Source organism: Mustela lutreola, chromosome 1 (genome assembly GCF_030435805.1).
Source record: "Mustela lutreola isolate mMusLut2 chromosome 1, mMusLut2.pri, whole genome shotgun sequence".
NCBI classification, from domain to species: domain Eukaryota; kingdom Metazoa; phylum Chordata; class Mammalia; order Carnivora; family Mustelidae; genus Mustela; species Mustela lutreola.
In genome coordinates this window covers 103,465,432-103,478,371 of record NC_081290.1, presented here as the reverse complement: position 1 = coordinate 103,478,371, position 12,940 = coordinate 103,465,432, and the positions used below count along the sequence as shown (strand labels likewise).

Sequence of the window (12,940 nt, the reverse complement as noted above, 5' to 3'; positions counted from 1 at the left end):
TCTGAACACGTTGTGGACCTGCATTAGAAAATCTAAGCAGTTTTTAATTGATATATCTGATGTTGGACATTTGAAGTGCAGTAACTGGAGGGGCACCTGGGAGGCTCAGTGGGTTAAAGCCTCTGCCTTCGGCTCAGGTCATGATCTCAGGGTCCTGGGATCGAGCCCCGCATCAGGCTCTCTGCTCAGCAGGGACCCTACTTCCTCCTCTTACTCTGCCAGCCTTTCTGCCTACTTGTGATCTCTGGCTGTCAAATAAATAAATAAAATCTTAAAAAAAAATAAAGTGCAATAACTGGAAAATCTGTGAAATAGGTTGAATTGGTACAGTAATTGAGTCCTGGAATTCAGGAGTAAAGGGAACCTGAGAATGGATTTTAGGGATATTTCTTTGCCAATGCTTAGGGAAGAATTCTTTCTCCTTGCTAGCCCTCCAAATCATTGACAGATTATTTTATAAGGCACAAAAAGTTTAGAATGTGGAGAAGTAGGTATCAGTCAAAACAGTTTTTCAACAGGGTCCCTTTTATTTTCAAGGCATTAGGTAATAACTGGATACAATCTGAACCGGTTTGTAGGCTCTCTACTAGCAAGGTTTCTTTCTATGAGCTAATTCATATGTCCCAGGAGAAAGGAACCCCCGTCGTTCCCCCCCTGCCCTGTTAAAGAGGCTCACAAAGGTCTACTTGTGTATATAACCTGCTCACTGCGTCTCTCCTGCTCAGTGACCTGCCTTCCTCTTTTAGATCCAAAATAATTCATAGGAAAGATGCCTCACTGTAACGTTTCCTTTTGAATTGGGGATGCTAAGAGGCAGATTTCTTCTACTTTCCAACAAAAAATATTAGCAAGCATCCAAAAATTCTCATAACTCAAGATATGAAAGCTGCAGACCTCCTCATGCATTCCTTCTCTTTCCTTCCATAGATTTTTTTCTTCTTACAGAACTTAATTAGATTATTTCTTTGGCACCAAATGTCCCCAGCCTTGTAAAACTCTGGGCTGTCAGAGGCCATTTGTCAAATCCATCATCTTTTCTGCTAAAGGAAGAGTAGTTACTGGGCAGAGGATGTGGAAGCGTATTCACTTGCAAGTCAGGATCACTTAAAGACCCATCTAGGGTACCTGTCAAACTAATGTTGGAAATACCTTCAACCAACATCCATAGATGTTTGATGATGGAGCCTCTGGCTGAATTCCTGGCATGAATGGGCCAAGGAGAGAGGAGTGTTCCTTACTTCTTCTAGGAGCAGTCTCTTTACGTTGAGAATTATGTTGAACCCTCTACTGGAATGATTCTCCAGTTGTTTTAGCCTTGTTCCTGGAGTGAGCCGAGAGAAAATTCTCTCTTTATTTCCGTTTCCATACACTGTGTACTTTTTTTCTTTCCATACAGACCCTTTATAAGCCCTTTTGTAAAGCTCTACATTCTCAGGAGGTGGTGTCAGCATCGAAGATATCACGTACCGGTTACTAGAATCACTTTAGTTTTGGGGCGTCTGGGTGGCTCAGTGGGTTAAAGCCTCTGCCTTCAGCTCAGGTAGTGATCCCGGAATCCTGGGATCGAGCCCCAAATCAGGGTCTCTCCTCAGCAGGGAGTGTGCTTCCTCCTCTCTCTCTCTCTCTCTCTCTCTCTCTGCCTGCCTCTCTGCCTACTTGTGATCTCTCTCTGTCAAATAAATAAATAAAATCTTTTTTAAAAAAAAAGAATCATTTTAGTTTTAAAGGAAATACTTTTGCAATGGGAGACATTAAGATGAACATGAAATTTGTGATGACTTCAAGCTCAAAGAAAATTCATTTACACACACACGCACACGGCCGTACTATCCATCACTGCTCTGACTTCATCTGTGACCTCGTTTGGGGCTTCCAAAATTTTCCATTGCTGTGGGAAGCTCATTCTTGAAGACATTTTAGCTTTCTCATATTATAACTCTGGCTCTACGTGAGCCTTCCCATTTATCTCAATATCTCCTCTGCACAGTGAATTTTTAAAAAGATTTTATTTATTTATTTGACACTCAGAGATAACAAGTAGGCAGAGAGGCAGGCAGAGAGAGAGGAAGAAGCAGGCTCCCTGCCGAGCAGAGAGCCCCATGCGGGGCTCGATCCCAGGGCCCTGAGATCATGACCTGAGCCAAAGGCAGAGGCTTTAATCCACTGAACCACCCAGGCGCCCCTGCACAGTGAATTTTTTCATTGAAATTTTCCATTTGGCAGTTCAAGAATTTTGAAATAACAAGATATGCCTGATATTGAAGATGGGCTGTGAAAAATCCTAGTTGACCTGTATTCAGTCTACCACTTCCTCACTCCTCCTTCCATGTCATTGAGGTTTGCATATTACTAAGAATGAAAGGCAATTTTCTTAACTTAAATTAATTAACCAACATACAGTACATCATTAGTTTCCGATGTAGTGTTCAGTGATTCATCAGCTGTGTGCTCAGCACATCACGTGCCCTCCTCCATGCCCGTCACCCGGCTACCCCAACCCTCCACCCATCTCCCTTCCAGCAACCCTCCGTTTGTTTCCTAGAGTTAACAGTCTTTCATGGTTTTTCTCCCTCTACTTCCCTTTCAGTTTTCCCTCCCTTCTCCTATGACTCTCTGTGCTGTTTCTTATATTCCACATATGAATGAAGAGGGACAATTATTTTTAATAATAGGGGCAAAATGGGAAGGCGTTCCACTTACTAATTAAAAATCATCCCTTGATTCAAAAGCAAATGTATCCAGAAGAAATTCTGAACTGATTTTAATACACTTTTTTATCTCCAGCCTGAAGACAAGGTTTATAGCTTAATATAGTAACAAAGGGATATTTTAAAGACAAGCCATGACAGTCAAGTGTCATTCAGCTGACTAGTCAGAAGTATCTCTTCTCTCATCCCTTGTTGCTCATAGTTTCATAGGATTCCAACCTTAGGGCAAACTACTACACACTTCTTCCTAAGAACATACTCTGAAGACACTTTGTGCCTTTTTCCTTGCTAAAAGCAATCCAACAGTGTTTGTAATGATGAAGGAAGAAACCTCAGCAGAATGTCTCACTTGTACATACATGTTTTTATTTAACAGAAAAGATGACTCCCCAGGCCGGGGCTTCTGCCACTGAGACCCTAACTCAGGAGGAGCACCAGGTGCAGAAAATGATGGCAAAGCGTTCGAAAATCATTAAGGAGCTGATACAGACGGAAAAAGACTACCTCAATGATCTCGAATTGTGCATTAGGGAAGTGGTTCAGCCCTTGAGAAATAAACAGGTAAATGCAACTTGGAGGGGCCCCCCCCCAACCATATCCTAAATATCACCAGCACCATGAAATCAGATCATCCAAGTATAGTATCTGCCACAGTGAGGGTGGAGGGATGGGCCCTTTTCCTTGAGGCCTGGGCTTGGGGTGGTGGAAAGTAGCATCAGATTCATATTTCCTGTGTCAGCAGAGGGACACCCAGAGTCCCTCCATCTGGCCAAGAAAACTGGATTCCAAAATATGGGGAGAAGGAAGTTCACAGTTTCTGCCTCTTTGAAATTTCTGTGTGTTCTTTTCTGGATTCTTACCTGTTGTGAGCAACAGGTTTTCAGCAGTTTAAGAACAAGGCACTTAATTTGATTCAAAGATGATCAAGGATTTGGAAGAAAAAAAATATGTGTTTCCCCCCTACATTGAGAGCTCAATTAAACTTCAGCTGAGTAAAATTCAACATAGAAATTAACCTGAATGTAAGGTAATACTTGAAGTGTTCATAAGTTAATCATTCTCCTCCTTTTTAATCAAGGCCTTTTTGGAGAATTTCTTGTAAGGAATTAGAGTACAGGTACAAGAATATTCGATTCACATATATGTGCATGTATTAAGTACCTGATATTGTAACTGGCACTGTTCCTAGCTCTGGGGTTACAGCTCAGTATAAGACAAAGTCCTGCCCTTATGGGGTTAACTTTCTAGTGGGAGAGGGTAAGAGTCAGGTGATAACAAGTTAATAAACAAATATAAATTAAAACATATTAGATGGTGGCAAGTATAATGGAGAAAACCAAAGTGGAGACAAGGGATGGAGCATGGGCTCAGAGGGGTAAGGTTTCTATTTCAAATATGGTAGTAAATGCGAACCCTTCGAATGGCGGACATGACAGCCAAGAACTGAAAGGGCTAGAAGGTGTTCCAGGCTGAGGGGAGAGTAAGAGCAACAACCCTGAGGAGGGATAACGTAATCACCAGGGTGGTAAACAGTCCTCATATGCAATTGAAACAATATTCAAAAGCACAGACTTGGAAGTAAAGATGATCAGAATCCCCTTGCTTAAAGATAATCACCGTTCACATGGTTGGGAAGCATCCTTGCAGGCATCAGTTGGGACATTTACATACACATACACACACCCATGCGCACACACCCACATATATTTTGAACATATATTTTTACATAAATGTAACCAAAACTACACAGGTTATTTTATAACATATTCGTTTCATTCAGTAATCCGTTGGATGTGTCTTTTCGTGACTACGGACACTTACAAATGTTTTGCTACTGTTATTGATGCTGAGACACTCTTTTATGATTTGGATTTTGTCACCTCATCTCCTTAGAATAAATTCCTAGAAGTGGAATTGCTGATTAATATGTATACATATTAGGGATTTTGATAGAAATTTACCAGCTGGCAACCAAAAAGTCAATACCGTTCTAATTTTCATTCTCATTAACAGTGTTGGAGAAGTCAAAATACCTTTTTATATATTCATTAGCCATTTATTTTCTCCTCAATCCCTATTCATATTCACATCTCTTGCCCTTTTTAAAAAAAATATAGGTTTGTCTTTTTCTTATTATTTTACAAAACCTCTTTATATATTAGGGACATTCTTTTTCATCCCACATGTTACATTCTTTCAGTTTTTCTTTTGCCTTCTAATAAGATAAAAACACAGCGGGAGGCAAACCATAAGAGATTCTTAACTATAGGGAACAAACTAAGGAGTGCTGGAGGGGAGGGGCGTAGGAGGATGAGGCAACTGGGTGATGGGCATCAGTGAGGGCATGTGATGTAATGAGCACTGGGTGTTATACGCAAGTGACAAATCACTTAACTTACCACTGAAATTAATAATACACTATATGTTAACTAAACTGAATTTAAATTTAAATTTTTTTAAATAACCTTGTTTAAAGTTAAAAAGTTAATCCTGTTTAAGGTTTATTCATTTGATTTTGCTATGTTTAAGTGAACAAATATATTTAACTTTATGGATTCTGAGTTTGGCATCTTAATACATACCGCATGATCAGAAAAATATTGTTAGCTAGTTGTCACAACTTCAATTATTACATCCTTCCCCCAGGACTTAACAACATCCAGAAGCAGAGTTTATGTACTTATCACAAGTCTCTTCTAAGAAATACTAGAAAAAGTACCTGGCCCTACAAGTTAGGGAAAACCAGTATAGATCAAGGTGACCTTAATTATAAAAGTTGGGTTTGGTTTTGGTTTAAGATAATATATAAAGAAAAGTGGCAAAGCAGACTTGGGAATTTTTCCTTCATATGAGGTCACATTTAGTTTTACTTTCTCATGACTTTCAACAGGTACTTAACTATTGATCAAGTCTTATTCCAAAGGCTTCCTTGGTATTCTTACTTAATCCTCTCACAGTTCTCAAGTTGGAAGGTAACTGACCACTTTCCGAGTCTGGAGATTTCTTATTCATCCTTTAAGGTTAGGAATAACATTAATGATCATGATAGAAAGTTGCTCTCTGGTTTTATTGCTAAATATATAAAAATATTTTTGGTGTTTTTCATTTAATATAAACTAGTTGTGTCTGATGTAGCCTTTGTTCTGGGCAGATATTTATGGTTATTAATAAAATGTTTACATACTTACGAAAATATTAATATTAAGTGCACAGAACATCAAACTCCAGACTCAACAACAACCTACCCGCTTTTATGGTGAGGTTTTACTAGTCACTCCTATTCTCTGAAAAATTTAGACCTTCGTCCAGCTTTCCATACCTTCTCCCTCTCTCCAGCTCCTAAATCAATGTCCGGTGATTTCTCTAATCAGGCAAATGGCCCACACAATCGCCAGGCCTCTCCACCTGTTCCTTGACTTGCTCTTATCCTGAGATCTTTCCTTCAACCACCCCTTCTGAGCCCCTCATTCCAGGCACCATTCCCTAGAGCTGTCATTCTGTTTCTTCACCCCCCTCAAAATCAAAATTTCAGGCTTACCATTCTCTAACCTTCATGTCCTGTCTTCTAGCCCACTCCCACTGCTTCCCTCTCCCTGACAAGTTTTGGATGCCACAAAGGCTAAAGTCCTTTCTCATCATTTCATTGGGAAAATAGAGACAATACGAAGACCGTGCACTCTCTCAACACCACACCTATCAACTTACCTGCATTTCTACCCATGTCAGCTGGCAAGTTGTTTGCTTCTAATTAAGGACAACTTCTCTACTAATGCCATGGACTCTATCCCCTCAGGCTTCCTCAAGGATTTCACTTCTGCCAGTGTCCTTTCTTCTTCCTGTATGTTGATTTTACCCTCCCTAGTGGATCAATCCATCACCATTACCTGCTATCTTAAAAAAGCAAAAACTCTCTCTTGACTCTAAAAGAATTATCTAGGGGAGCCTAGGTGGCCCAGGTCATGATCTCAGGGTCCCGGGATCGAGAGCCCTGCCCCATGTTGGGCTTCCTGCTGGGCTGGAAGCCTGCTTCTCCCTTTCCCACTCCCAGTCCCCCTCGTGTTCTCTCTCTTGCTGTCTCTCATTCTGTCAAATAAATAAACAAAATCTTAAAAAAAAAAAACCCTCTGCATTTAAAAGAATTGTCTGTATTCTCTTTCCCTTTTTAAGTTGTATGTGAAATACATAATATGTATAAAACCATATGTGACTAAGACATTTCAAAACAAGCACAATTTACCGAAAGTCTGTATTTGTGGTGAGTTAATGATCAATATTTAAAAAGACAATATGGGGCACCTGGGTGTCTTAATCAGTTAAGCACCTGACTTTTGATTCCTGCCTGGGTCATGGTCTCAGGTCATGAGATGAAGCTTCGTGTTCGTTCCCTGCATGGAGCCAGCTTAAGATTCTCTCTCGCCCTCTGCCCCTCCCCGACATCGTGCCTGCTTTCTTTCTTTCTTTTTTATTTTTTTTAAGATTTTATTTATTTTATTTGACAGACAGAGATCACAAGTAGGCAGAGAGGCAGAGAGAGAGGAGGAAGCAGGCTCCCCGCCGAGCAGAGAGCCCGATGCGGGGCTCGATCCCAGCACTCTGGGATCATGACCCGAGCCTTTAACCCACTGAGCCACCCAGGCGCCCCATTGTGCCTGCTTTCTAAAGAGCACTTTTTAAAAATCAAATGGAATAAGACGTTTATTCAGTATGCAAATGTTCTCAATTTTAAACTGTTTACCACACCGGTGAGTTAAACTGGCCCCACCATTATACATGTCGTTGTTGAGCTATAATCTCATACATGCACTCTGATCATTGTTTGTGTTTTTGCTTTGTTTTTCTTATTTTTGCTTACTGTGTAACTCTTTTTTTTTTTTAATTTATTTATTTGACAGGCAGAGACCACAAGCAGGCAGAGAGGCAGGCAGAGGGAGAGGGAGAAGCAGGCTTCCCGCTGAGCAGAGACCCCGACGTGGGTGGGGCTCGATCCCAGGACCCTGGGATCATGACCCGAGCCAAAGGCAGAGGCTTTAACCCACTGAGCCACCCAGGCGCACCTGCTGTGTAACTCTAAAGAACAATTTTCAGAATTAGTCTTTCAGACTATGTAAAATAAAATATTTCCTTCATGATGATATCTAGTTTAGCTGGCATGTTTAACTTCTACTCTCAATACTTTGAATTACTGTTTTCTCATTTCTAACTCCTATTTCCCTTGTTATTCTATTTAGATGGTTTATAGCTTGTTGATTTTCCACAACTGGTACTTCTCTTTGCTTAGATCTTTCGGTGCTCTCTGTCTGCCTCCTTGTGGAATTTGATTTCATTCTAGTGGTCTACTTGGTCCCCTCCACTCACATTAAAATAGTAGTTATTCAGAAGTTTCTCAGTTCTCCTGCCCCATCAACCTTTCCCCTACTTTTTAATGCTTAAAACCTTGACTAACTAAATAGATGCTCAGGAACTCAGATGAAACATTTATGAGTGCTGAGGTAGTTAATTTACGCCACGAGTTTATTAACCTTACCACTTTTTCAGTGTTCATTATTTCCTTCATGTCCTTATTTCTCTTCTAAATGTTTAAATACCACAGTCTTTGCACACAAGCCACCTGTCATGCGTTAGTGTCAAAATTTATAAATTAACACATACAGTGTTTGTATAACCATGAGAACAATCTGCAAACCATACTTAACCTAAACCTGAGGTAACAAAAGTGAATATTGTATATGTGCAAGCTACTCTGGAAGAGACTTCGGGAAGTCATCTAGTCCATGTTTTTTCTCTTGTTGAGAAACCATCTTTGCCTCCATTACTGAAAGGATTATCTTTGCTCTGTTGCACTGCCTCATGCCTTCTCTTGACACATCTGATCCATGCCTTTTTAGTCTCAGAAGAAACAAGGTAGTATATGGAAGTTAAAATTGAAAGGAGGAAGTTGAAAACTGAGAAAAGCACTAGGTTATCCCAGTGAGTTTGCACAAATGAGTCAGGGTACTCCTGAGTATGTAGACGTGGCCCTTGAGTTGGCAACCGTTCTGTGACAATCATGGTTATATACCTTAATTGTAACTTCAAGGCTTTTCTATAAACAAAACTTCACCTCCCTGAAATCAGGGTCAAACTCAGCAGTTACATCTTCTTTAATAGCAGCATTGTGAGAGGTTTTACAAAGAAGGAAAAATTATCAACAACATTCAGTGTTGAAACATTTAGTGGGGAAACAGGTTCTAGTTATTTATTATCCAAACACGGCAATAGGAGAGATCATACATTTTTGGCAGTAAGTCAAAATAAATCAAAGCCAGAGCAAACTAATCTAACAATGGAAAAGAGCTTTATGTGTAAGGAAGGGACCAAAAAGTGACTGAAAAGAGTAGTTGAAGGAATCTAAACATGTGTTTTTATTTTTCTTTGTGTTTAATTATATCTTTAATTTTAAAAAGATTTACATAACACAAAAGTACCAAAAATCTCAGAGACACAGTAATGTCTATAGTTACTCAATTTCCTTCTCTAAAGACCATTACTAGCTTCTTTCTACCCTTCCAAGGGTATTGTATTTATAAGTGTATATGTTTATATGTACATTTAGCAGATTTTTATTTATATAGTATTCTATTTATTAATTTTGGATTTTGCTAACATTAGCCAATTGTGTGAATTATGAAATTTTGTGTTTTCAGAAAAAAGAGCAAAAGTATCCTATGACTTCATGTTGATAAGAGTTCAGTTGGAATTATCTGTTAAAATTTGGGTACCCTATATAGCAGTAATATTTTTATAGCAGTAATTTTTTAAAAAATTTTTTATTATAATATATAGAAGAAAATAGTCACCCATAGCTCTATCACTTAGAAGTAAGTACTGTAAAAGATTTCAAGAACTTTTTTTTTAATTTTTAATTTTTTATAAACATATATTTTTATCCCCAGGGGTACAGGTCTGTGAATCACCAGGTTTACATACTTCACAGCACTCACCAAAGCACATACCCTCCCCAATGTCCATAATCCCACCCCCTTCTCCCAAACCCCCTCCCCCCAGCAACCTCAGTTTGTTTTGTGAGATTAAGAGTCACTTATGGTTTGTCTCCCTCCCAATCCCATCTTGTTTCATTTATTCTTCTCCTACCCACTTAAGCCCCCATGTTGCATCACCACTTCCTCATATCAGGGAGATCATATGATAGTTGTCTTTCTCTGCTTGACTTATTTCGCTAAGCATGATACGCTCTAGTTCCATCCATGTTGTCACAAATGGCAAGATTTCATTTCTTTTGATGGCTGCATAGTATTCCATTGTGTATATATACCACATCTTCTTGATCCATTCATCTGTTGATGGACATCTAGGTTCTTTCCATAGTTTGGCTATTGTGGACATTGCTGCTAGAAACATTCGGGTGCACGTGCCCCTTTAGATCACTACGTTTGTATCTTTAGGGTAAATACCCAAGAGTGCAATTGCTGGGTCATAGGGCAGTTCTATTTTCAACATTTTGAGGAACCTCCATGCTGTTTTCCAGAGTGGCTGCACCAGCTTGCATTCCCACCAACAGTGTAGGAGGGTTCCCCTTTCTCCGCATCCTTGCCAGCATCTGTCATTTCCTGACTTGTTGATTTTAGCCATTCTGACTGGTGTGAGGTGATATCTCATTGTGGTTTTGATTTGTATTTCCCTGATGCCGAGTGATATGGAGCACTTTTTCATGTGTCTGTTGGCCATCTGGATGTCTTCTTTGCAGAAATGTCTGTTCATGTCCTCTGCCCATTTCTTGATTGGATTATTTGTTCTTTGGGTGTTGAGTTTGCTAAGTTCTTTATAGATTCTGGACACTAGTCCTTTATCTGATATGTCATTTGCAAATATCTTCTCCCATTCTGTCAGTTGTCTTTTGATTTTGTTGACTGTTTCCTTTGCTGTGCAAAAGCTTTTGATCTTCATGAAATCCCAATAGTTCATTTTTGCCCTTGCTTCCCTTGCCTTTGGCGTTGTTCCTAGGAAGATGTTGCTGCGGCTGAGGTCGAAGAGGTTGCTGCCTGTGTTCTCCTCAAGGATTTTGATGGATTCCTTTCGCACATTGAGGTCCTTCATCCATTTTGAGTCTATTTTTGTGTGTGGTGTAAGGAAATGGTCCAATTTCATTTTTCTGCATGTGGCTGTCCAATTTTCCCAGCACCATTTATTGAAGAGGCTGTCTTTTTTCCATTGGACATTCTTTCCTGCTTTGTCGAAGATTAGTTGACTGTAGAGTTGAGGGTCTATTTCTGGGCTCTTCTTGAAATCTTTTACCATTTCAGGATTTATCTAAATGCCATGTCCTTCCTTTCCCTCTATTAATCTTATGTATAATTATCACTTAGTTAAATGTCTTCATTATTTTATTGTAAATCTAGTGTATATAAATTTCAACTAAATCACATTGCTTGATATAAAACAAAAATCATGAAATTCAAATCAGCCTTTGGAAATCCTAAGATAATATACATAACTTTTAATGTCAAAGGCTAATGGTATAAATTGACTCAAATGGCCATTAATTAATGTTTGTGTCAGTTTGTTAGCTCCAACTGTCATGAGGGTGAATAACTTTTACCTATGTGGAGATGTATCTTACACAAAAATGGATTGTATCCTTATAAATTTCTCAGCATGTATTCAAAGGATTTCACATGTCTAGGATGGTGAAGGAAAGAAAGTCAAATAGAAATAATCATGAACATACTTAGTTAATAAGTTGAGAATAATAAGATTCACAGGTGAATTAAAACTGTTTTATATTAGCATCAAAAATGTTTTAATTATTAAAGTATAATTAAAAATCTAAAAATAAAAAAATAAATTATTAAACTATACCAAAGTACACATCAAAAAAAAAAAAAAAAGAAGTAAGTACTGTAAATATTTTTGTTTCCTGACTAATTGTGAAATTGGAATCATACCCTATATGCCATTATGGAATCTCTTCTCCTTGAAAAATATGTTCACATGTTTTATTTTTAACCACAGATAACAAATATCAACTTAAATGGAAACTGTTTTATTTAGTGAGAGACCCACATTTGAGGAAAACAGTATCACTGGGTGACGAGCCCCCTCGTTGGAAAGTGGCGCTGCCAGTGTTACCACGCATGCCCAGGTTAACAGTGGGGTGTTTAGGGTCATGACGGCAGGGACAACACTATGTCCAGCAATTGTTCTGTATAAGATATGCAACCCAGCACACTGTACTAACACCCTACCTTACCTCTCTCTCAGGGTCCGAAGAGGGGGAGGCAAGTCATAAAACGGAATCATGAAAGACAGGACATTAGGACAAATTCCTAAATTGCCCTTTTATCTTCAAACGGGAAGAGAAGGGATCACAGAACCCAGGGCATTCAGCTCTCTGCTCTGCCTCTCACCCGAGGGAATTTGCTGTAGTTTAAACTATGGGGTCAACCCTATTACAGAAGCTTATGTAAGAGGAAGGCTTGCCAAGCCCCCAGAGCACAATGTAGATGAAAGCATCTCAGAAAAGACACTGGGAAGAGAGGATGTAAAAGCATTATAATAATGAAAACACTGTTCGAATATTGTAATACCATGAAAATCCATATACAACCAAAAAGATGTCCATGGCCCAATTTATGTCCTACACATTGAAGCTAGTCATGACATTTTAATGTAGTAATGTACATGATTTTTATATCCCTTTGGAGTTTGCTGTGATTTTAATGGCGCCCTCCTTACCAGAGGGAACCCATTGTTGTTCTATATAAAGGGGATTGTAGCTTCAGCACCTGTTCTGGAAATCACCTAGTCTTCCATTTCCTGCCTTCTGTTTCGAGGTCTCCAGTTGAACAAGACATGTCTGGCTTGACAGCTCAAAGCTGGGTTCCACCTCAGTAGTGTCTACCCTCTGGCTGCCTCACTGTGTGACCAGTGCTCCCATGAGATACACACTACACAGATGCTGTGCCTAGACAGCTTGCTTGGATCTCAGTTTTAGTTTTACTCCTTGGATGCACTCTGGGACATTATGCTCAGTTCTGTCTGAATGTCCTCAACACCCTCCCACTCTAGCCCAGTCCCGATAAGAGAAATTCAAACTTCTCACTTCCCCACAAGAAGAATTCAAACAATGTCATGAAATTTTGCTACTCTCACTGAACAAAGGACAGAATTACGGTTATGAGTTATAGTCAGTTCACTGGAACAAGAGAGAAAAGAGCAACTACAGAAATATTTAG

At 39.3% G+C, this 12,940-nt stretch overlaps 1 protein-coding gene across 5 annotated transcripts in view; it reads left to right on the top strand.

Annotated features, from left to right (window-relative positions):
- Window positions 1–12,940, top strand: part of ARHGEF38 (Rho guanine nucleotide exchange factor 38) — a 173,892-nt gene that overhangs the window by 33,182 nt on the left and 127,770 nt on the right. For all 5 annotated transcript variants that reach the window (XR_009352931.1, XR_009352932.1, XM_059171582.1 and 2 more), the window contains one exon: window positions 3,085–3,269. Coding sequence is in view for 3 of the 5 variants with exons in the window: in XM_059171582.1 (XP_059027565.1) it covers window positions 3,085–3,269 (185 nt within the window). In the remaining 2 variants the exon portion in view is untranslated. The remainder of the gene's footprint in view (window positions 1–3,084; window positions 3,270–12,940) is intronic.